This window comes from Trachinotus anak, unplaced genomic scaffold, assembly GCF_046630095.1.
Source record: "Trachinotus anak isolate AG129_WGS33_773 ecotype Australia unplaced genomic scaffold, CSIRO_AGI_Tana_v1 ptg000025l, whole genome shotgun sequence".
Classification (NCBI taxonomy): domain Eukaryota; kingdom Metazoa; phylum Chordata; class Actinopteri; order Carangiformes; family Carangidae; genus Trachinotus; species Trachinotus anak.
This window is the reverse complement of record NW_027273876.1, coordinates 21,396,905-21,420,589: the sequence shown is the minus strand read 5'-3', so window position 1 is coordinate 21,420,589 and position 23,685 is coordinate 21,396,905. Positions and strand designations below refer to the sequence as shown.

At 45.7% G+C, this 23,685-nt stretch overlaps 2 protein-coding genes and 1 long non-coding RNA gene across 8 annotated transcripts in view; 1 reads left to right on the top strand and 2 right to left on the bottom strand.

The window, feature by feature from the left end:
* dnah9 (dynein, axonemal, heavy chain 9) overlaps nucleotides 1-23,685 on the top strand; it is a 195,717-nt gene that overhangs the window by 153,675 nt on the left and 18,357 nt on the right. For 2 of the 4 annotated variants that reach the window (XR_011685187.1, XR_011685188.1), the window contains exon 79: nucleotides 12,736-12,848. The exons of the other annotated variants lie outside the window; for them this stretch is intronic. The gene's annotated coding sequence lies outside the window, so the exon portion shown is untranslated. The remainder of the gene's footprint in view (nucleotides 1-12,735; nucleotides 12,849-23,685) is intronic. 4 annotated transcript variants of the gene reach the window in all.
* shisa6 (shisa family member 6) overlaps nucleotides 2,406-23,685 on the bottom strand; it is a 61,939-nt gene continuing 40,659 nt past the window's right edge. For 2 of the 3 annotated variants that reach the window (XM_071463602.1, XM_071463605.1), the window contains 5 exons: nucleotides 12,386-12,448; nucleotides 11,181-11,201; nucleotides 6,995-7,147; nucleotides 4,679-4,782; nucleotides 2,406-4,450 (listed from right to left, as the gene is read on the bottom strand). In XM_071463602.1, the coding sequence (XP_071319703.1) occupies nucleotides 3,581-4,450; nucleotides 4,679-4,782; nucleotides 6,995-7,147; nucleotides 11,181-11,201; nucleotides 12,386-12,448 (1,211 nt within the window). In that variant the 3' untranslated portion in view covers nucleotides 2,406-3,580. The remainder of the gene's footprint in view (nucleotides 4,451-4,678; nucleotides 4,783-6,994; nucleotides 7,148-11,180; nucleotides 11,202-12,385; nucleotides 12,449-23,685) is intronic. The other variant, XM_071463604.1, reaches the window with a different exon arrangement.
* LOC139609269 (uncharacterized) lies at nucleotides 20,262-20,766 on the bottom strand. Its single transcript, XR_011685192.1, has 2 exons — nucleotides 20,574-20,766; nucleotides 20,262-20,510 (listed from the first exon to the last, which is right to left on the bottom strand). It is a non-coding gene; the product is annotated as an uncharacterized lncRNA (long non-coding RNA).

Sequence of the window (23,685 nt, the reverse complement as noted above, 5' to 3'; positions counted from 1 at the left end):
TGGGGTTAACTCTTCTTCTGTGGTGCGTGAGTGGCTCACTTGTGAAGACTCTGGACCTGCCAGAGGACGATGTCTGTCCTCGTCTGGTTTTTGTGCTGCTCAGGTCAGTGGGCTCTTGATGACACAGTCAGTGTGTGCTGCAGTACAAAGACAGACTTGTACTCAGTGTTTGACACCTGAGTTCAGGAGACAGAGGAAATGATGCCTTTGAATTAAACTACAGTGGACGTGTTAGCAGAGGTCAGGCCACTGTCATCTTCTTTTGACCTTTTGTGAGGTCGAAGTATGAACATGAGAAATCTTCTCCCTGAGCCACAACATGCTTCTGATTTGAGCAGATTTTATGGATGAAGACGGGACCGAGCTGCACCTCCTCTCTGAATGTGGAGACCAACAGCTGCTGCACAAACAGGCGAACAGAGACGCGCACAGAGCTGAATGTTGACGCGTCTGCCTCTGCGTGGTGTTTGTGTTAAGAGTGGAGGAGACAGTAATGAAATACATTGCTGTGCCGTATGAGATGTGCAAAGCTGCTGATTATTTAATGGGAAGTCGTGTTCTCGGTCAGTTTCCTTCAGTTGCCATCTTGCCTCTCACGCTTCAGCTGCTCTCACATACACAGATTCTTTTTGATTGCAGACTCATATTTTCATTTAAATGTTGATGGGCTGGAGGATCAGTACAAATTGGAAACCCAAACTTATTCCACTTTTTTTTCCTCATCCTTTCTTTTTTTTTTTTTCTTGTGTGTTTGTGGAGGAGTGCAATTGCAGGTTCTGTTGTTTGCTGTGAGAATTGTCGTTCACACCCGTGGACTTCCATGAATTTAAAGCAGGGCTGAAATTGCACTGACCAGTATTAGAGTCAACCATATTCATTCAGATGTCAAACTGAAGCACAGCCGCTAACGGCGGCGGCACGCACGGCGCTGAGCTGTCAGTCAGAGACCAGGTCTGACTGTGACGTTCTGTCCGGAAAAGGTTCCAAGCAGCACAGCTCAACGCATCCTGTGGGTCAAGCTCTAAACATACTACACTTCCCATGATGCAGCTTGATAGTGTAGCCCCTTCTTGTCCATCTCCTTGCTTTTGAATCTCAATAAATCTGTAGCTCTAAGTCCAAGATATAGACAATAAAAGTTTCTATATTGAGATATTTAATTGTAAAAGTTGAGTCTCTGTTAACCAGCCCACTGTTAACTGCTAACCAGCTAGCTGGCTAACTGCAGCTGGAGGCAGCAGTCCTTGTTCTGTCCCGCAGCTTTGGCGAGCCATTCATGAAAAACTTCTGGTCAGGACTTTCAGAATAAAATCAGAAACAGGATGCAGAGATTTGTGAGTTGGGTCTTAAAGACCTGTGTTGAAGTGACAGGTTTTGTGTCCAGGCAACAATACGTGCAACTAGTCATGTGATCATGAGTTCAACTACATCAGTGGGGAGACCCCCGGCCCTGTCGAGGCCCCGCAGGTCAAAAGATGTCTGTGGGCTGAGACGGGAGTTGTGACAGGTTGTGTTGTGGATGTGTAGTAGCTTCACATCTGTACAGAGGAGACAGGTGTGATGAAGGTGCATCAGGTGATCAGTGAGTAGTTAGACTCAAACGGGTCCAGCAGCGTCTGGAAGTCGTGATGAGCATGACAGAGTAAATGTAGAGAAGGTGATGAAGGTGATGAAGGTGATGAAGGTTAACCAGTCTTGGTAAAAATCAATAAGACCAAAGCAGTATCAGTACGGAGGGGGTGTGGGAATGTTAGGTTAGTAAGAGTGAGTTAATATGACTGAACGTTATTAATCAGCTGCTGCTGAAGCATGAATTCAGTTCTCAGTCTGACCTGCTGCTGTCTTCCACTAAGATGTTGTAGTGCAGGTTGTGACACAGTCATTGAAAGGTTGTTGGTCTTCTCAAACATCTCGTAAATCAAACAGGTTTAAATTTAGCCTGGTTTTAACCAAGCATCAACCTCCAGGGCTAAAAACAGTGAAGAGCTGAGAGCTGCAGTTCCTCTAATGACCACTAGAGTCTGGCTCCAGCAGTGAGTCAGTCCCAGAGACTCCCATGTTCAAATGTCCAACTTTACAGCAGAAAGAAACATGTTTACAGCCTGGTACAGAAACTGTTCTGGTCTCTAGAGATCATTTCCTCCTTCATGACACCTGTACGGCTGAATTTATACAACTCACCTGTTTACATTTTATTAAAGACTACAGTGATGGAGGATTATATAAAAGTCTCGGCTCCACAGAGGCTTCGTCCATCTGTCAGTGTTGGTGTCTCGTTGACTTTACCTGAATCAAACCTCAAACACCTTCAAACTGACAATATGTACGACTGTATCAGAATCACACAGTGGTTTCAAAAAAGTAAGAAACACACAACAACACATCTCTGAAGCAACGATGCTGACTGTTTAGAAAAATATGGATGGTTTATTTGACCCTACTTTGACAAGAATTATAATCCATTTCCATGATGTTCAACTCCTCTGATGTCAATGGAACACAGTCTACATCCAAATATGAACAGTGGTATATCTGTTATCAACAACACATTCATTCACTTTCTCGTTCGTACAAACAGTTTTGCAAAGACACACACAGTATAGTATTAATTTATCCTGTCAAATACTTGGTTAAGTGGGTTTCTATTCTGAACTCACGAAACAGTGATGATTTATAGTTTTTTTTAAAGAATCTATTGAAAACAGACAGACAGTCTAATACAAAGTCCATCCAGTACAGACTTGTCCATGATACTGCTTCTAAAATAGCTTATTTACAATCGTCTACTGGAAGCAAAAAAACCCGTCATTGCTTTAAGAACAAAACAAGCTAGCCATCACTATTCAAAGTCAGGAACAAAATCCAAAACAGAACAGAACATTTTTCATTGATTGTGCTTTGTAACCCACAAAACCACTTTGAGAAATGGAGCATCTGTCAGAGGCACCAGCTACAAGTGCTGATAACATCCACTTCAGTTTCTCTCATTGAGATCGGAGCCATGAGCAGGACAGGGTTTACAAATGGTTGCTTTTTATTCATTTATTTATATATTTATAAAGTTGTTACAGGCTCGTCCTGGTTCATCACTTGTGGTGGCATTGTGTTGCACAACAGAAGTCACGGAGGAATCGGTCTTTGTGTTTAACCATGCAAAGCCCTTTAAGATTTGCCAGAAAAGGTCACAGAATAGATTTGTTGGACGAAGGGGCCGACGGAGGCTTCGACAGACACGATCGGTGTTTTCTCACTAAAACATACACAGAATGAGGCCGGAGCCCGTGGATGAACAGGGTAATCAAGACGGTGGAATTCAGAGTAGGCAAGTTAGCTGGATAACACCACCCCTCCCCCATCAGCAACCCCCTCTGGCCTCTGGCTGGGCGTGTCTGCAGTGTACAGTGTGGATAGTTTTCCCGGTTTCTCTAGTGGATGTTCTTGGTCCTGGGATCTCTGACTTTACAGGAACCTCTGTCAAAGGACCTCTAAAAGAACGCCAGCATACCCACCTACACCCCCCCACTCCACTCCCCTCCCCCCGGCACACTGCGGTGCTCCTTCCTGTGCAGTTCAGCCGCCGTTACACAGTCACCTCAGTCTTGCTGCCTGTGCGGTAGTGCTGCGGCTGCTGCTGCTGCTGGTGGTGCTGTGGGATGTAGTGGAGCTGTTCCACAGTGTGAGTCCGTCTGGAGGCAAACGCCTGCCTCTTAGATGCTGTCTGGTTCATGGCTAAAGTGTTGGAGTGCCCGCTGCCCCCTCCTCCCTGTGCCCCGCCACCACTGCTGCCGCCGCCGCCGCCGCCGCCGCCGTTGTTGGAGGCACTGGGATGGGAGTGCATTTTGGTCATCTTGTAACGATCCATTTGAGGCGTGGTTGGTATGAACACGTCTGTGTGCGAGATGGCGCGCGACATCGACTTGTCGCTGCCATGAAAGCCACCAGAGATGCTGCTGACCATCCCGCGCTTCAAAGACATCATCAGCTTGTCCGGCGAGAGCAGAGGATCCTGGGACAGGAGGCGATCTTGTGAGTACAGGCGCTCCTGTGAATAGAGGCGGTCTTGAGAGTAGTGGCGGTCTTTTGAGTAGAGGTGATCCTGCGACAGGAGGCGGTCCTTAGAGTATATGCGGTCCTTGGAGTACAAGCGATCTTGGGAGGTGTGGCGGTCCTGTGGAAGAAGGCGCTCCTGGGACCGGAGCCGTTCGGCCGACAGCAGCTGCTCATCAGAGAGGATCCGGCCTCCGTATGGGGACATGCCGTTAGAAGACATGCTGTAGTCCTGCTGGGGGGCCCTCTGGGGAGACAGGACGCGGTCCTGGGACATGGCCCTCTGGACGCGACGTGGCCTCTGCCTTTGCTGAGACTGCTGCTGTGAGGACTGCGACTGGGGCGGGGCCTGGGAGATGGAGGACTGGGGGGCCTGGCTCTGGTGCTGCTGCTGCTCTCGGTGCTGTGGAGCAAAAGATGAATGAGGTGAGTTTATTCAGAAGCCGGGGGGGGGGGGGGGGCTCCACCACCCTCCACCGCGGAGGGAAGTGAAAGACCAGTTACAGCGTCTCACTCATTCACATCTGGAGACTGAGACTCGCTCTCATCATTCTCCTCACAGAAGCATAAAAAGCAAAGAACGTGACCTCGTTGAGAAGCTGCACGTTAAAGCGAGGACTGGAGCACCCACCTGGTCTTGAGTCATTTTGAGAACGTGCAAGGGAAGAGTGCCTCTCGCTGCAAGGTCGGGCAGGTGGCGCTTCCGAGTGTAGTAGTCGTCGACGTCTTTATCTGCTGCAGAGAAGATGAGAGTAAAAAAAAAAAAAAAAAAAAAAAAAAAAACAAGAAGCAAGAGGTGAAGAGCAGATTCAGAGAGTGGAAGAGGAATCGGATAAAGTGGGATTGCACACAATGCAGAGGGTGGTGTCGGCGGACCCATCTGTGTTTCACCTTTCCACGCTCATGGAGGGGAATAGAGAATAGAGAGAGCAGAGGATCACAGTCAGACCGTATTACATGCCAGGCACACGGCATCCACACATCCAGGCTTCATCTGGGAGGCTACAGGCGGCGCCGGCTGTGGGGGCAAACTTTTTCAAAGGTCGTGTGAAAGTCTATAAAACAAACATGGTCATGTGACACAGACAGGGAGCGAAGCACGCAGGCACCTCAGACTGAACGCACATGCTGGAGGGCTGATGGTGTTACTGCACCGTCACACAGAGACGCCCTGGAGTGGGAGTCTTTAACGCTTCTGTGTACAGACAACGACAACATGCATTCAAAGACAGGAACACATTTCCAGACAGAGGAGTGAACGTCGCATCAGTTTCATGCCACACAACACAAACCCATGCATAAGGACTTGTCCACACACACACACACACACACAGTGACGCACATTTACAGAAACCCTCAGACTTCCTGTCAAAGAGACAAAATGCAGAATAAAACATTCAAAAATGGAAAAATTCAATTACAAGTCCATTGTTAACAAGAAGGTAATTCTTTATTGGAGGAAGTAAACGGCGGAGAGCAGGCCTCTCCACCTTATTAAGGATTCGGAGATGACTCTGAGCCTGAGCCTGTCTGTTTCAATAATGACTACAGCAGTGTTCACACCACCTGTCAAGATTACACTCAGCCAAAATCCCCTTCAGCAGCGAGTCACGGGCGCTCGCCGCAAATCGATTCATTATGAGAGATAATAAAAACAAGATGTTCCTTTCTCAAGCATAATAGTCTTCAAGATCTGGGCAGGGCCATTGCAAACTCATCAACCATATTACCACAGAGTGAATGAATAACTCGTGATGTATACTGTCCTGGCTGCAGCGGCCTAAACGCTTCTCTTCAGTTTGATACCAATTTGCATTAATAAGCCGCAGCATTCTTCTCTTTTATTGTCCCGACAATGAGAACGCTGCTCTATCTTCCTCCCAGCACAATCCCACATGATCTATCAGCGAGCAGACACTAGTTGAGCAACAAAAAGAAACTGCAGAGCCTGTTGGCGATTTGCTGCAGCAAATAATTTGCTTTGGAAGCAGAAAGAAAGTTGGGAAGACTGAAGGACAGCGCCTGAGGATATTTTTTTCATCTCACCACTGAGTCTCTTCTGTGAACTTCTATCTTTGACAACTGAATCCATTCTGGTTTGTTTTACCGCCTATCAACAACTGTTATGTTAATTTCCACAAGCATGCTTCATTAAAAGGCAGAGTTTATTTATTTTTTTTTTTGTTGTTGTTCTTTTTTTCTCCTAAACCATCTGAGCTCCAGTAAACAGCGCTGCCGCATCCTGCAAACCTGTTCTGCCATTTAGTTTGAAACGGTGCCCGGCAGCTCAGAGAGGGAGCCGGTGCGGAGTGAGCCCTGACGGGATGAGTTGTAGATCGTCATCCTTCACTTTGACTGCAAGCCAGCAGTGAAGTGGGCCAGTCATGATGAAATTACACAAGCCTTAAGGAATATTTGCGTTCCACTTAGAGAATATCATGAGATGAGACCTCATTACGCAGCAGAAATCCAGCGTAGCACCACTAAATCAATACCGAGCCGGGCCGGGCACAAGAAGCCACTTAATGTACTTACACGCTCCGAGAGAAATAGTGGCTGCAGCCTTTAAGTGGAGACGAGGGAAGCGTGGAATATCAATGACACATAGTTTCTTGAGATGACTAGGCTGATTTCATGAAGGATCAGAGCTGGGGAGGGGCTGTTTTCTGATTCTGATTCACGGCCCCCCCACCATCCACTGTAACGTTTACTCAATGGGAGCTGCAAAAATCTCCAGAAAAGTGCGTGCTCATACTTTTTTTTTCTCTCTCTCTGTTTGATGTCCTCAGTGCAGCAGGCAAATCAAACTCACAGCTGAAACACTCCGGAGCCGCTCGGAACGTCGCAGTCAGGAGTCAGGGAAGCACACTCAATGCAGTGTTTTTATCATGCAGGGCGTCAGGGCAGGGAGCCTACTGTTGCATTAGTGCAGTGAACTTGGACCTACTGAGTTTCTTCAGAGACGAGAAGCGGCTGAGGTCGGCCTTGACGGCCGCCTCGTAGGAGGGCGGCAGGTGAGACAGGCTCTGGAAGGAGCGTGAGAAAGACAGGTCGTAGGGCTCCGTCTGCGAGGTCAGGATGCTGCTTATCCGATTGTTTTCTGGAGACACATACATACATATACACACACAGAAGAGGGAAGAGGAGAAAATGGGCAGGCTGGCTTTAGCCTAAGCCCCCACCCCCGCATCCACCCTCCCACCCACCCAAAAAAAAAATAAAGAATTGAAAGGACGAGACCCAAGGCATCATGGGAGACCACCTGCTGGGGTAGAGAAGGGAAGACTGAGCTGGAGTTTTAGTTGTACAAATACTTCCTGGAGGCAGAGGTTCCCTGGGGGGGGGGGGGCTTGAAGATCCAGTTTTCACTAAAGTGTGTGTGAGAAAAGCCAATAAGAACAAAATAAATGGTCAAAGTGACATTTAAGGTGTCCTGGTTTACAATGTCAACCTGTTGAGTAACATGCAAAAAACCCTTTCCTCCTCCGCTCAGCACAGTCAGTTCAGTTCTTTTTCTACCTACTTATCTTTATTTAGTAAAGATGAAAAGACAGAAAACGTCCTTTCATTCATCATTCATGCTTCTTTTTTTGTGATGCATTTACACAAACTTCGACAGTTTGTGTTGCTGGAAATAAAAGTGAGCTTAGCTACATTTCCATAGTCTAGCCTGTTAGCTTAGCTTCCTCTTCCTGCACTGCAGCTTCTTCTCTGACTGGACGTTTCCAATGTGGCTTCACTGATTCAAAACACAAACTACTGAACAATAAGCAAGAAAACATACTGCAGTAAGAGTCATGATTATAGTGGGAATGTTAATTTAGCATTTTACTTTCACTGAAAAGAATTAAAAAATTATGATGATGTGAATTTTGTTTGGTTTGTTTACATCTGGGGAGTATGATTTGTAGGTCGGGTTATTTCTGTATCACCACATCACTTCAGTTATGATCTTTATTTTTTATCCTGAATCAAACAAACTGAAGCTGCAGTTTGGATATTGCACTTGGTCGTATTATGATTCCATTAATTCTTCATTCATTCACCTGCACTGACTAATGCCAGCTACTGGATCCGTGGTCTAATCTGATGTCACTTCACTTGATATTTGGCTGCATCATATTCTCAACATGATGAAACTGTCATGGAGTCAGTCTAACGTTTGATCACGTGATCAGTTATCGTTAACTAAACGTTACATAAGCTTTGAAACGAGCCACAACTTTCACCGGACTTGAACTAACAGCACTTCACCTGTGGAGGAATTCAGCTGCACATAAAGAGTCGGTTTGATTGACACACACCTCCTCCAGTGAGGATGGAGAGTGGGGCCTCATAACATGAACACAGCAGCATTAATAGTTGAGGAGAAGCTGCCTGGGTTGTGTTCAGACTCATCTGGATGAGTTGGTTTGACCTTGATGTTTTGACAGGAGATTTGCTTTGGAACTGCATCCAGGATGAGACTCGTTGTCATGATCCAGTCAAATTATTCACTGTCACTGTTTTTAGACCAGAAACTAAATGAAACGTGGACTGGGTGCGTCCCCACCTGAATCAGATCCTGGCAACAGACTTTAAACGCCTCATGTTCAGAGGTAAAATTCACAGGAAGTGGAAGTGAACAGCTGAATATATGAAATGTGAATTCTTGATGTTTGGATAGTCAGAAACGTGTTTTGAGGGGTGGTTGGTGAGTCTGGCCCGGCTCTGGAACGGGTTGTTGGCTTTAACTGTCTCCTCTCACAGCAGTTTGTGTGTCTGCCTGTGGGAAGTGGTTGCATATCTAAAACTCCAACTTGCTGGTGGCAGTGATGGGGGGGTTGGGGAGGAGGGGGGCAATAAGTGGTGACATCAGGCACTCAGTGAGCATTTGGTGTGGGACTGACTTGACAGGTAACGTGGCGGTTTGACGAGGTGAAACAGTGGTCCACAGAAAGGAAAGGAGAAAAAAAAGAGACAACACAGCGAACAACACAAGTGTGTGGAGAGTGACCCGCTCCTGACAGCGCTGGGGTGTGATCTGGGACATCCGCTCGCTCTGTAGCGAGCAGTATCTGGACTGGCTGTCGCTGATGCGATGTGATATGATGCCAGGGAAACGCAGGGGGCGGCGACTGGACCAAAGCCTTCTTTTATTCTCGCTCTAGTCTTCCTCTTTATCTCTCTCTCTCACACACGCACGTACACAAACATCCGCAGTCGGGCCCATTCACCGCCGTCTTCCTCGCTCTGTCAATCTTATCTGTCCAACCATGCTGCCACCCACTTTCCCTCACTCCTTAATTCTTTCTTGTCTGTTCAGTATTCCCCTTCCTCTCATTTTCTTTCTCACTCCTGCTCTATCTCACTTTCCCCTGTGAGTCGTGAGTCTGTCACGCAGTGCAGAGCAGCGGGCATGGGTGCGGCTCCAGACCAGTCTCCAATTGACAGTTAAAAATAGGGCTTTAGTAACTGCTGCAGGATGGAGAGAAGGAAGGGACGGAGGGGAAGAGATAGAGATAAGAGAATCTAAAAGGAGGAAAAAAAGAGAGTGAAATACAAGGAAACGAGAGAGAAGAGTGAAAAGAGAAGGGGAGCTGGAGAGAGCCGGTCTGAGGGGTGTCGATGGGGCCGGGGTGGCAGCGGGGGGCCCTGGGAGCTGCAGGGAGGGCGTTTGGAGGATGTGAATGATCTGTGAGTGGACTGTGTGCCACACTGCATCAATAAGGGGAGAATCGACTCGGACTGTGGCATGCTGTTAGCTACCTCAATAGCAAACACATTTTACTGCTTCATCACAACGGACAGCACAACCACACAGACCTGCCTCAAACAGTCTTTGCACGTGGTAGCTGAGTGCTAACAGCTGCAGCTGCTGGTAGCTTCTGTTTTCTTACTGTCCACAAATCCCATGAACAGACCAGAACCAACAAGGGTCACCTCTGCGGCTGAAGCCTGGTTCTGGCCAGTGAAGAACTGAGGGCGTGGCCTCTTTGAGTGACAGGTGTGTGAGCGTATGTTTGCCCCACACCAGTATTCACAGAAGTCTCGGCTCCACACACGCCCCACCTCTTTGGATTAGCAGGGAGTTAGGGGCGGAGTCAGTCACTGCCAAGGTGGCGACGGTGAATCAGCCAAATCTGAGCTTCAGAAACCTGTGGGTGATGTCACAGAGGCTCCGCCCGTCTTTATTTACAGTCTGTGGCTGCCTCGTTTTCAGTCACGTCAGCAATTCTACATCTGAATTAATATGTAAGTTTGAGTGTTTGATCTTCCTTTCGTCGACTCACAACTTGTTTTTGTCACGACTTCATGGCTGTCGTGAGCTGGACATGGACGGTGACGTCTCCATTTTTGCTCTGATTGGTCGACTGTTTCTTCATCCAGTGCAAACAGTCGTCAATAACAGACCTATTGGAATTGCTGAACTAAGATTTTAACAGTTATTTGCTTCAGTTTGAGTTACGTTAGCTAAAACTACACTTCCCAGCTGTTTGGAGCTGTTAGGAACGTGGTTTCCTGCAGGGAGCGGGCTGCTGGTTGACGCGGCTCTAATACGTCCTCTGAGCAGCTCCGTCTGTGATTGGAGGCTACAGTGAGTCGCTGTCGGAAAGTGAAGAGACGGGCTGGGGCTAGCTGGTTAGCATGCTAACTTCAGCTGAGTAAAAGACCTGATAATGATTAAGAGTTAACATTGGAGTTTGTTCCCACATCTGGAGACAGATGTTGGTGAGTAAAGGATGAAGTCTGATGCTGAACTCACGACATTTCTTCTTGACTGGTGAGTAAACAGCAGCTAATGCTAACATTAGCTATGTAGCAATAGCAAAACTTACAATAGGTCCTTTAAACTATATTTGATCTCTTTAGTGAAGAAGGGATTAACATCTCGGGATTTGTTGACAATAAGAAAAACGTCAGCTTGGGTTCTGCACGTTACCAAACATGAACTGACTTCCTGGGACTCTTCTGTCCCACGTGAATAAACACAATGTTTCTTTTTGTTTTTTTTTTTGAAACGGCTTCAAACAAACAGCAAATGCTACTTAAAGCAGGTCTGCCAACAGGTGGAGGAGAGGAGGACACAGATGTAGGGGTTAGTTAGTGCGTGATGAATGAGGTCTTTACACTCAGAGGTTTGTGTGACTTACCACGCCTCAGTGATCGGTGAGCTACCAAACCCAAGCAAGAAACACATGTTCAGTTGATGGTGAGAGAAACAGAACCTACACAGACCTGCAGCATCACTGGCACAACCCAACCCCCCACCCCCACCCCCCACCCAAAAAATTACTCAAATCAAATCAGCTTTTACTTCCAGAGGCACGTGATGTGTTCACGATGATGCACTTTCTGCTCGTAATTTCCTGTTCGCTTCAGTTGTTGGCTGCTGTGTGTGTGTGTGTGTGGGGGGGGGGGGGTTGCAGCAGTGGGTTTTATCTAGAAAATACACTAAGTACTGAAATGTGAAGCCTTTGGGGGGCAGAGGGGGCTGTGATCAAAGTCTCTGTGTTAGATGTGTTGTTGAAATGGATTTTTCATGTTTTCAATAGATCTCCAAGGCATTTCTCCACAGTCCTGGTTCGAGTGTGTGTGTGTGTGAGTGTGAGTGTGAAATGGGTCACATGGTCAATTATGTCTGTAAAGCAGGCTGCAGAATTTAAACGTGCCCCCCCCCCCCCCCCCCCCCCCGCCTGACAGTGAACAAGTCTTTTTTCCTTATGTTTGTGGTTTAAACAAACAGAATATGGATCAAATGTTGAGATCAGAGTGATTTAATAAACACAGGAGTCAGTGAATATTCAGCTTATGGCCTTTTTCTTTCGTTTTATCTCCATCTTTCCTCTTTCCAGCCTCCGCCTTACAGCCTTCAACCCCCCCCCCCCCCGTCCACCGGCCTGTGACCCTGGGCCTTTTCTGCCTCGTTACAACTATTTTAACTAACAGCTGAATGACATCAGTGATAAAAAGCGAGCGCTGTGTGGCTCCTCTCGGGGGGGGGGGGGCCTAACGGTGATAACTTGTGCTCTGGGGAAAACAGCAGGTTTCACACGCTCTGCCAAACCACATTCCCTTTAAAAAGCAAAGGGACGGCGGCTGTGTCCAATCGCGCTCACAGAGAAATGTTCATGACTATGGGATGTGACACGTCTGTAATTCAATCTCCAACAAAAAAAGCCTCATTTTCAGAACTGGGATGGATTTGCAGTGGGGCGAACTGAATACGTGACCATGTCGAGAGCTTTTCCACGCATCCACGTCCAGCTCTAAATTCAGGTTACGGCCCCGGTCTGGGCTCCACCTCAAACACTGACCTGAGCTGTAAATGTCCCCCTCTCCCACTGCTTTGTCTTACCATTCTTAGGTGTGCGTGTGGGGCTACCTAGAGCCACATGGTTATAGTTGTGCTGATGGGTACCTGCAATGACAAAAGCAATGAAACATCTGTTCAGTGTCTATGAGGAATGCTCTGTATCATCTCAAATACAGACTGTTAGTAGTGAGGGCCACAATTAAAGAGATAATTCACTGAAACGCTGTTAAATCTGTCTTTCAGTGGCATTTTGAGATATGATTTTTATGTAATTCAAGACATTTGGGAATTTTTAATTGACTTTTATCATCTGAACAAGTCGAGATGCCACATCTCCATCCTGCTGCTGGTAAACATATTTAGTGGGTGAAATATCTCTTTAATTTCCTCAGATTATGGGAAATGGACATAAAGAGAGATGGGAGACATGGCGGGATGAGTGGAGTCCGCTGTCACCTCTGCAGACATCAGGCAGAATACAGGAAGTACAGTCAGAAGATTACAGGTAAAAAACAAACAGGGCAAGCATACAGCACTCATCACATCCTGAGAGACGACGTGAATCTGTGCATTCATCAGAGGCCGGGGGGCCAACGCAAGAGGCCCCTAGCAGATTGAATAAAGAGGAGACAAAAAGAAACATCTTTGATCATGTATTTGTTGCAATTAGCTCAAAATAAAAGCTGCAAATGAATAAAACGGAGAAACACGTCTCTCAGTTTGACATCACAGAAACACAACACAGATACAGAGAATACAAGCAAATACACACAACTGGAGTTTACAGGGAAGAGCTGGTGGTCAGTCAAAGGCTAATGCTAGGCTAACACACTTGTCCTCTACCGAGCCTTTCAGCAGACACAGTTAGCAACTACCTGATGAAGCTAATTGAATGAGCTCTTCATGTGCTCAGTGGAGTTGGCTCAGTGGTTGAGGAGCTGGTTCAGATGATGAGGGCCATGAGATGCAACTGAAAGATCTGGAAAAAGCAAACGTGTTGTACTAATAAGCTTTATTTACTCGCTGCAGTCGAGAAACCTTCACACACACCGTCACATGTCTGTGGCCACCGCCCTCATCTCTAACAGTCCTCCATGTTGTCATGAGGGAGAGCAGAGCCATTTTCATTTTCAACTCGGAGAATAAACAGCAGTTTCACCCAATCATCTCTGGTCCCGCTGTGCAGGAGTGTTTGTGGATGACAGGGAGCATGATGCAGTGGTACAGTGCTCGACTGGGCACCGCACTGTGGAGGTGCTTTAGTTGAAAGATGGGACCTTTACTGAGCCCATTGTACTGAGAAAGTTGATGAATGACAGCCATTCCCAGCAGTGTGTGTGTGTGTGTGTGTGTGAGCGTAGGGTTTGTATGTTTGTATATGAGGGGGAGGATAGATGGAGACCCCGTTGTAGAGCGTTGCCGTCGCGACACGTTCATTTGCTGTCTGCTGCTGTGCCTGTTTAAAAATGCATTAGAGCCAACTGCTGAAACATCCATTTACATCTGTCACAGACGTGAAGGAGGAGAGGGAGGCCCAACGTGCTCACATCATGGGTTTCAATATTTGCTCGAGCTATGAAGATAGATGGGATGTCTACTGTGTGTTCCTTCACCAACTTTCTCTTTTTTCATTTAAATGCTTCACAGTGAGTCTCACAGAGATGATTCGAGGGGGAAATTCACATCCACATCTAAGACTGTCTCCTGAATATATTAAATCAGCAGCGTTGTAATAAATGTCTGTCTGTTTAGTTTCTGTCTGTGGTGTAACAAGAGTAATTTAACCTATAGTCAGGGTGTAAAAGCATTTACACTCTGTTCTTAACCTCTTCAAATCCACTCTTTCTAATGTCATTTGCATATTCAAATGAAAAAGCCTATAACAGAAGAACTGTGAGGCCAAAATGAGACATCACTTGAAAGGTAACATCTTCCAGTTCCTGTGAATTAGTTTATCCTGGGACTAAAACCCAACCTAAAGTCCACATACTGAACAAAACATACTGAAAAAATCATCATCATTACATCGCCTCAGCTGTGAAGTGGGACATTTCAAACCTTTCACAGCCAACGAGCATCGTTTCAGAAGCACCCAGCCCACCCCCCTTTTTCAGGGCACTTGTCTGTCTTCAAGATAGAATGATTGACAAAGGCAGCAGTGAATAGCAGCCCTTTCTCTGACTGGCAGAATCACATAGTTGTTTCTAACCTAGGTACACTCACTGTCCTCACCAAAGCCTCCTGGAGTGAAATCTGAACAGATTTTTCAGGGAGACCTCTGGTTTTTAGCCAGTAAGCTAATGAAAACAAGAATACCTGCTGACAGGCAGCTGGAAGGAGGGAAATGGCAGAAATGTGGAGAGAAGTGCTGCAAATAAAGTCACTCAACAGTCTGCACTTCTCATGACAATATTCATAACCTGGAATATTTAAATGAAAAACCCTGTAGACATTTTTGATCTCTGGACCTTTATGGACTAAAAGAATATAAATGATGGAGGAAATCAGACTTCACGACCTCTTCAACAGTAGGGAGTTACCACCGCTTCTCTGGTTTGCTGGTTTAGCTGGTTTATGATCCTGGTAAATATGAATGAATTTTACTTATGTGCTCATAGCTACTGCAAAATGAACTGAACATTTGAACTGTGGAGACTCTAACTGATCAACTGAGGTATAGCATGTCATTATTAATCAAAGTATAAACATTTACTCCTTAAAAACGTTGTATGTTTGTGAATGGGTTGCTGGTGACCAGGGGGGCACCAGGCATTTCCTCTCCTGATGGTGCATCTCTGCTCGATACACAAACTGTACTAATGAATTCACTAAGTTGACTCTTAAGTCTCGTAAGTTGATTGCCATTCATAGGAAAATCAATACCTGAAGTATCAATATGAAGTTTTGCTTGGAGTATTACTACAAACTATCAACAACTTTTATATGAAATCATGTGATGACCAACTTATCACTAGACTCTTTGAGACAAGTGTTTCTCATGCATCACGTTTCCTACGAAATATATTAGCTGATGCATATTAGTATTGTATTATATATATAGATATAGATATATATATTATTGTATAAATTCACACTGTTCATACTGAAAACGCTGTGGTCTGCTTTGAAGAATGGAAATATGGTCTGATGTGATGCGATTCAGTGCAAACATTCACCCTTCATGTCATCAGCATAAACGGAGAGGTAGGTGGTAGTAGATGTGTCGTCAGTCCAGCACCAGGACAACTTTATACATATATAATCCTCATCATCCACCTCCCTGATATTTGAAGGAAAAAAGGCTTGAAATGAAAAAAACCTGATCAGTAATACTGAAACTTATCTGCAACTACAGAGACAAACTTCATGTTACAGAAGGAGCCATACTGACAAGTCAGATTTAATCATTAATCGGTATTCTGCTCTTCAGATTCAGCCCAGCTCCCTGACTTCACTTAAAGAGAACCCAGTCATGGACGTCCACCCTGCAACGTTTGTCATTTCTAAGAATTTTCGTCTCAACCTGGTGATTTCTGCTCGAAGGCCTGGTCTTTGGGTCCGGGGAGACGGGCCGAGCTGAAGGGCCCGCTGAGAAGAAGCAGAAGACTTTAGCTCATTAAGAGCCTGGACAGCCATGTTCAGTGATCCCTCTGTAATCTGGGGACCAATTAACCGTATTCAAGGAGGAGTCCCAGCACAACCCAGCACCCGAACCTCTCGGAGCCATGAGACTGCTTATCGGCTCAGAACACCCCCACTGTACCGTCACCCTCCTCGCCTCTTTGAGCTGACATCGCAAAATAGCCTTCACACACTGCGTTACCATGGAGCAGCCCCGGAAAACTATTTGTCAGTGATGAAGGGAGCTTAGAGTGGAGGAGGACACCCCCCCCACCCCCCACCCCCCACCCCCCCCGGAGCCACTGCTGTCCATTAGTCATTACCTTCATCTCCTTAAATTGGCACATTAAGAGAGATGCAAAGCCAGTGGTGCTGTCTAATCATATAGTGGGTTGATTATTTGTGATTGACATGCTCTCCAGATTGTTGGGTTAAACAGGGTCCCTATCTAAATTGCTAAATGGATGTTTTTCTGTCAGTGTGTTGATGACGCAGCTGTGTGTTTGTCAGATGGTGTCAGTCAGATTTAGTGGCTGAATCAACCACGTATCTATGATCAGTGGGCTGCAGAGGCCAGTGTTAGTCTCTTTCTTCTAGATACAGTCGCGCTCACCTCCGCAGGAAGATTACTCACTTTAAATTTCCCTTTGCTCATAACTGATCTGCGGAGAATACCTCCTTGCCGAGTTTGCATAATAGCGTCCAGATGGTACACAAATGAGTCAGTAATCTGACATTTGGTGTGGCATTTTGTTTCACTTCACACTTCCAGACATCACTTCCAAACATAGCGCACAGGGGAGTCAAGAGGAGGCGCGCTGAGCCGACCACAAAACACCTTGAACCCTGCGCCAAGGTTAAATAAGCATTTACAGAATTGATTGTGGTCACGTGGTCGGCCGTATCGTGGAAAACCGTCAGAGCATTGATTTCTGAGAATCTGCATTCTGTCCAGCAACTGAAGAGCCGCGTCATGATATCCAGTCAGCTCTCTCTCAGCTGGGTGTGTGTGTGTGTGTATGTGTGTTTGGCCACAATCTCTTGTATTTCTATGAATAGTGAATTTATGCTTAGAGAAGAGATGAGTTGAATGGAGCACTGCCAAACACTCATCTGTGTGAGAGAATGAAAGGGCAGGAAAATGGCTCACAAACAAACAAGGTCGTCAGAGTGTTTGCCTGAACAACTGTGCAACCTCCAGAGGTGAGCGTCCTAATATTAGCCCAGAGTGCCACGTCAGACCCGATGCTTGGGGCCACATACATGTAGAGACAGTAACAAATTAAAGGAAAACCTGTTATTGATAAATGGAAAAACATAAGGAACAAGGTTTAATTAGGTTTAGGCACAAAAAGTATTTGGTTAGGTTTAGGAAAAGATTGGGGTCTGTGCTAAAATGGGTGAGGATTGGAGTAGGGTTTTGGCAAGTACTTCCTTAAGGTTAGACGTCCTCCGTTGTCATAGTTACAGTAATAACCACACAGTTAAGGTTGTGGATGGATAAAATAAACAACAGTGGTCTCAGATGTCAAAGTCCTGTGTTTTGTCGACCCCTCCCTCCTCCTAAATTGGACTTTGACACTCTTCATACGATGTCGCCTGACCTCCTCTTTCGCTCCCATCGTAATTACTACAGCTGCCAGAGGTCACCTGACAATAAAACCTAACTGTGGGTTGTAATAAGCTGCTGCACAGAAGATTTATCAGCTTGTTTCTAACAGCAGTCTTGCAGACTCTTCCACACCAGCTCAGCATCTCCAGGACCTAAGGACCTAGGACCCTCTACACCTTGCTACATAAAGGTGGTCGGGGTGGTGGGTCCATGTGTGGAGCCAGAGTTCACCACTTGTCTCAGACATGCAGTTAACCCTAACCCCAACCAACCCCAACCATAACCACAATGTTCCCCCAACCTGAGCCAAACCGTCAATGTCAAGAAAGAATTTTATGAACGTTAAAGATGTAGCACAGGGTTTTGCAGAATTATCTGATACCACCATGTGAATCACGTCATGGCCGTTACAGTAACAAGGATTAAACATTATGTGTCAGACCGTCATTAAAACACCAAATGTGGGAATAACTTTAGGAAGAAAGATGTTTATCCCTCCAGAGACTTGGAGAACCTACGACAGTGAGAACTGAAACTGCCCATCACCCTACAAATGGTCTGGATGTGCTTAACACGAGCCACTGGGCCAAAAACAATTAATAATCTGACACCACCAAGGGCAACATTTTGTTTAGCGATTCCAAATTGCCACACAAGAGGATGGGCCAAAAAGTTTGCCCTAAGGTTTTCATAGTGTTGTTCTCATTTGTACGCACTGAAAGTCATGGAAGTTGTTGTAAAACGAATGAAGCTTGAGAGAGAAGTTCAGACCCTGACAAGTTTTTGTACATTCTCAGCTCTGCCCAGTTCTTGCGTGAGGCTGGATTGTCTATTTCCCACAAGTCACAAATTTTTTTAACAGCCCCTCCAACCTCACCCCAATTTTGACATCAGAAAGGTGTTGGAGTGAGGGGGTGTCAGGCGCTGGTTTATGATCTAACAAGCACTCTTTCTTTCATTCCCTCAAATCTTAGGCATGATGCATAATTTCAACTCCATACTTAGACTTGCAAGTTTGATTTAAAAAATGAATCCCTGCGGCAGAATATGCTTCATGCACCAGACGTGAATAAGAATCTAAAAGCAGGAAATCCTGCCACTGTCTTCGGAAATGCAAAGATATGGTAGAAGAAGATGTGGTAGAAATCTTGGTGGGCACAGGCAAGACTGCACAGCACTGACAATAAAGACAGACAGACACAACTTAATGGAAACCCTAATGGCTTGGTATCTCTAAACACCACAGAGGAGGGGGGGGGGGGGGGTAAGTAAAGAGCTGGGGAGACAGAAATACAGCGGGAGCAGGATAAACTGAGACTGGGAGCAGATAAGAGGAGGAAAAGTATGAAAAGGGGGGAAAGAAAGAAACAGTGACATGGGCCAGTGATCACAAGGCAATCCCCCACCCACCAACTCCACACCGCCCTCCCCAGATCTATTAGAGACCCATCCTCAGCTCTCTGCTCCACTCTCCTCACGACATCCCTTTCTAAAACCAACAGCCCTGCCATCCCATTAGCCCTGCCAAGTGGAGCTACTGGAGTTATGAAAGGCCCGGAGGTGGAGGTGGAGGTGGAGGTGGTGGAGGGTGTACAGAGCGCGCTGTGGGTGTGTGCATTTGCGTGGATGTGTGCAGAATGTGTGTGACAGGTATGAATGCGGATGTCTCTGTCCCACTGGCTCTGTTGACAGCCCGGTGCCACCGACACGTCCGTGCCCCCCTCTCGCAGCAAAAGGAAGCGGGGGAAAGGGGAGCCACCGCGGGCGTGACATTTAACAACTGACAAAGAGTGTTCACATTTAATCGCTAAATGTTAACTGCCATAATAGCCCCACTTCACTCGGTTAGTAGGGGACAAGGCTTCAGGCCCCAGGATGGGGGCTGATGTTATATCCTCATTGATTTCACTGGTAGAGCACGAGGCTTAACTGTGACCCAACTGCAGCACTGCTGATAATGCTTATATGTTATATTTATAGCATTTCTAGCTCTGCTAATTTTAGCTCCCACTGCTCATTTGTAACTAAGTGGCAACTGTGAGTCAGAGTTTGGACTGAAACGTGGATTCACCCGGACTAAAGACTTAACCTATATCTGTAAGTGAAAGTCTCATTTTAATAATGAGTGTCAGCTTCTGTAGCCGTCACTGTTTGATGTGGTTCAACCTCCAGTCAGAGAAGCTTGTTTAAAACAGCTGAGCGGTTAGCATGATTAGCAGCGCTACCGTGACAACAAAAACACCACGGCCCACAGAAACTCACTTCACAGCGCACTGTACAACCTGCTCAGGTAATACAGTGTTTAACCACAGCTCTGACAAGCGTTACGGTCAAACAGAGCTACTGTATCAGAGGTTTGACTGGTTGAAAGTGACATCATATAAATAATACCCAAGGATACATACACTGTGCATTGGTACGACAGAAATGACCAAAAGGTTTTTCTACAGTCATGAACTCAACATATTGTCCTCAAAATCAGTTCATGCCATAATATGTAGATTTCCTCTTTCTTGTATAGCATTTTTTGAAATTATTCTGATGTGTTGTCTTTGCTGCTAAATGAAATCCAAATGCAAATTGAATTAAAATAGATTTTAGCCGGTTTCTGTCGGGTCCGATCTATGAGCCGGGGGAGGGAGGGGAGTGGAGCTGTGTCTTTACTGATACCACAACTGCTCAAATTGTAAATACAGTTCATTTTTACTCACTGCTCAGTTTTACAAGAGAGTTTTATGTGCAGGTCTTGTAAAGTTTATATGTTGAACATGTTAACAAACGGCTGCCTGTTTATTCATCCACCAGACATGAGTCAACTTCCCATCTCAATTTAAAGGAGATTTTTCACAGTTTCCCCAAAAAATCTGCAAATGAAACAAACGTACATTTCCAACAACTACTGTTAAGAACATTAGCTGAAGTCGTGATGAGCAGCTCGTGGCGCTCCCCCCCTGCAGAGGAGCAGGGCACCGCGAGGGGACGTCAATAACAGAGCACCAGTCAATTTTTTTTTCTGAAGCGGAAACTTCAGTGGACACATTTCACATGCTTCATGAACGAAGTCTAATTACACTGCTGTCATCAGTACACCAACTTTACCACTTAAACCGAGCATAAACCCAGCATTGTCATATTCTGATTTAAATTTCCTGCATTTCTACCCTGAAAATGTGCGTAAATACAGACCCAGGCAGATCACCAGCTAGCAGCTAACGTTTTCTGTTTGCCACTAGATGCTGTGTGTAACTGCAGATCTGAGCAGGAAGAAATGTAGCATTAGTAGTTAGTTTACAGCCATAACAACAGAGGCCTGTGTTTTTCAGATTCTGCTTATACAGTTTTATTTGACTGTTATAAACATCTGTCTGCCTACATCTGTAAATGCATTGCTGGGCTTGTCAGTTAACCTACATCTCACGTCAGCTGATGAGTGAAAACCATTGAACACAGGTTTTGAATTAGCTGGCATTAATAGCTGCACTGATATCATTATGCATTCACAGATAATAACTCTGTTAATGAGAATCAGCGGAGCTGCAGATTGCACAGTTCCTGTGTTCTTGCAAGTGCAGTAAAAATCCCAGTCCAGACTGTTTGTGTCCACGTTGCCAGTGAGAATTGCTCTTTATCTCATAACTCACAATCACCCCCAGGACACCACAGGCCAAGCAGTCACTTGACATGTCACTGCTTCTGCAGCTTCACAAACTGCTCCGTGATAGTGTCAGCAGGGAGGGGGGAGGGCAGGAGGTTGAGATGGACTTCATAACCAGTTCATTTTGAAATGTGATAGACAGTGAACCCACCGTGGACTATCGTGACCCCGTGTGTTAAAAGGCAATAAGAGATCCATTTTATTGAAGTAGTGCTTCATGATGTTCCTGCAAAGCTTGTCAGAGTTCACTGTTCCCTCTCTGCACAGTCCAGGTGACTCATGGGGTTTAAAGGTAATAATCTGTCCTGAAATCAAACAGTGTCACAGTGTGGCATTTTCATCCAGTGTAACATCGCAGGAATAATACGCCGGATAAAAAGCCATTTCTCCCAGCAGCTGATTGACATACCAACCGACTCCCTTTGCAGGCTGTTGAAAAGCAGGCTTCCTTTGAGAGGAGGCGGAGAGCGAGGAAGAGGTAGAGGAGGAAGAGGAGGGTCCGTATATCGTAAGCAAGGATAAGCACAGATTTATCTGATGTCTTCTTAAAATAAAAGAAGTAACATCATCAAAACTGCCTTTATCCGTGCCTTTATAGACCAGCCCTCCTCTCCACTGAGACGGACAGAGTCGGAGACCACGCACACCAGAGAGGTTAGGACATTGATCTCAGTAGAGTGGACAACACAGAGCAGAAGCTTCAGAGAAACAGTTCAAAACGTACATTTCAAAGGTCAGGAAGTAAAACACAGGAGAGAAACGGGACCATCTGGGTTTTTAAGGCACAACACAATGAAAAGAAAATGTAATGTGGGCCAGCTGCAACAAACATCAAGAGGTACAGAACATTCTTGTTTACAGGCACTACGCCCTACTTTGGTTTGTTGTTTTATTAATTAGGCCCAAACTCCACTTGTACAAAGGTCGTTTTTATCTTGAAACAAAAGCTGCGCAATAGAAATCTGCCCTCTACGGTGTTTCCCTGTAGGCAGCCCACATCACCACACCAGTGATCTAAACAGAACCAGGGGTGTAACGGTATCTACGCGCTTCACTGTACAGGCAGCTAATTCAGTCTCAGTGAGTGTGGAGCATAGATTCAGATGAATGAGGATCTATCAGAGAGCTTTGGCAGTTAGTTGGACTTTTATTTTTAAGCTCAGTCACACTGTGTAAATAAACAGCCAATCACCAGCATTTCTAGATTGTAGTCTGAGCATGTTGCATGTGGGGGGGGGGGGGGGGTCGATCTGACCAAAAGATCATATGAAAATCTTTCTGGGTAGAATCACAATCCACCGTCTGAATCACGATCTGAGTCCTCTCTCCACTCTGATTTTATTCTGAAAGTCCTGACTGGAAGTTGTCATTTGTATCTTCTGTCTGCTGTTTGTCTGCTCACCTCTACTCTTCACCCACAAAACTGTCTTCAGTTCACAAACTGTGTCACAACCAATCACACTTCTTACTTAGTTCATATGGAGCGTTCGTGTGCACAGCACTGTTATTTATTTATGAGCTGCTATGTGTAAGTACTTTAATTTGAAAGTTCAGTCGCTGCACCAGCTCATCCTGCAGACAGATCTCTGGTCCCACAGACAGTAACTCCACCATCCTGGACTGCAGCTGGTGACGGAGGTGCTTGTTCTGCTCAGGTGGAGAACTGGTTCATGTGGAGCTGCAACAGACTCACTGAGGAGCAGAACAAGGATGATGTCTGCAGCTGCAGTTAGCAGCTAGCTGTTTAACTGTTAACAATGAGCTGTTAGCATCTGGTTAGCAGCTAGCTGTTTAACTGTTAACAATGAGCTGTTAGCATCTGGTTAGCAGCTAGCTGTTTAACTGTTAACAATGAGCTGTTAGCATCTGGTTAGCAGCTAGCTGTTTAACTGTTAACAATGAGCTGTTAGCATCTGGTTAGCAGCTAGCTGTTTAACTGTTAACATGTTCTCTTAGCAGCTAGCTGTTTAACTGTTAACAATGAGCTGTTAGCATCTGGTTAGCAGCTAGCTGTTTAACTGTTAACAATGAGCTGTTAGCATCTGGTTAGCAGCTAGCTGTTTAACTGTTAACAATGAGCTGTTAGCAGCTAGCTGTTTAACTGTTAACAATGAGCTGTTAGCATCTGGTTAGCAGCTAGCTGTTTAACTGTTAACAATGAGCTGTTAGCATCTGGTTAGCAGCTAGCTGTTTAACTGTTAACAATGAGCTGTTAGCATCTGGTTAGCAGCTAGCTGTTTAACTGTTAACAATGAGCTGTTAGCATCTGGTTAGCAGCTAGCTGTTTAACTGTTAACATGTTCTGTTAGCAGCTAGCTGTTTAACTGTTAACAATGAGCTGTTAGCATCTGGTTAGCAGCTAGCTGTTTAACTGTTAACATGTTCTGTTAGCAGCTAGCTGTTTAACAGTTAACATGTTCTGTTAGCATCTGGTTAGCAGCTAGTTGTTTAAAT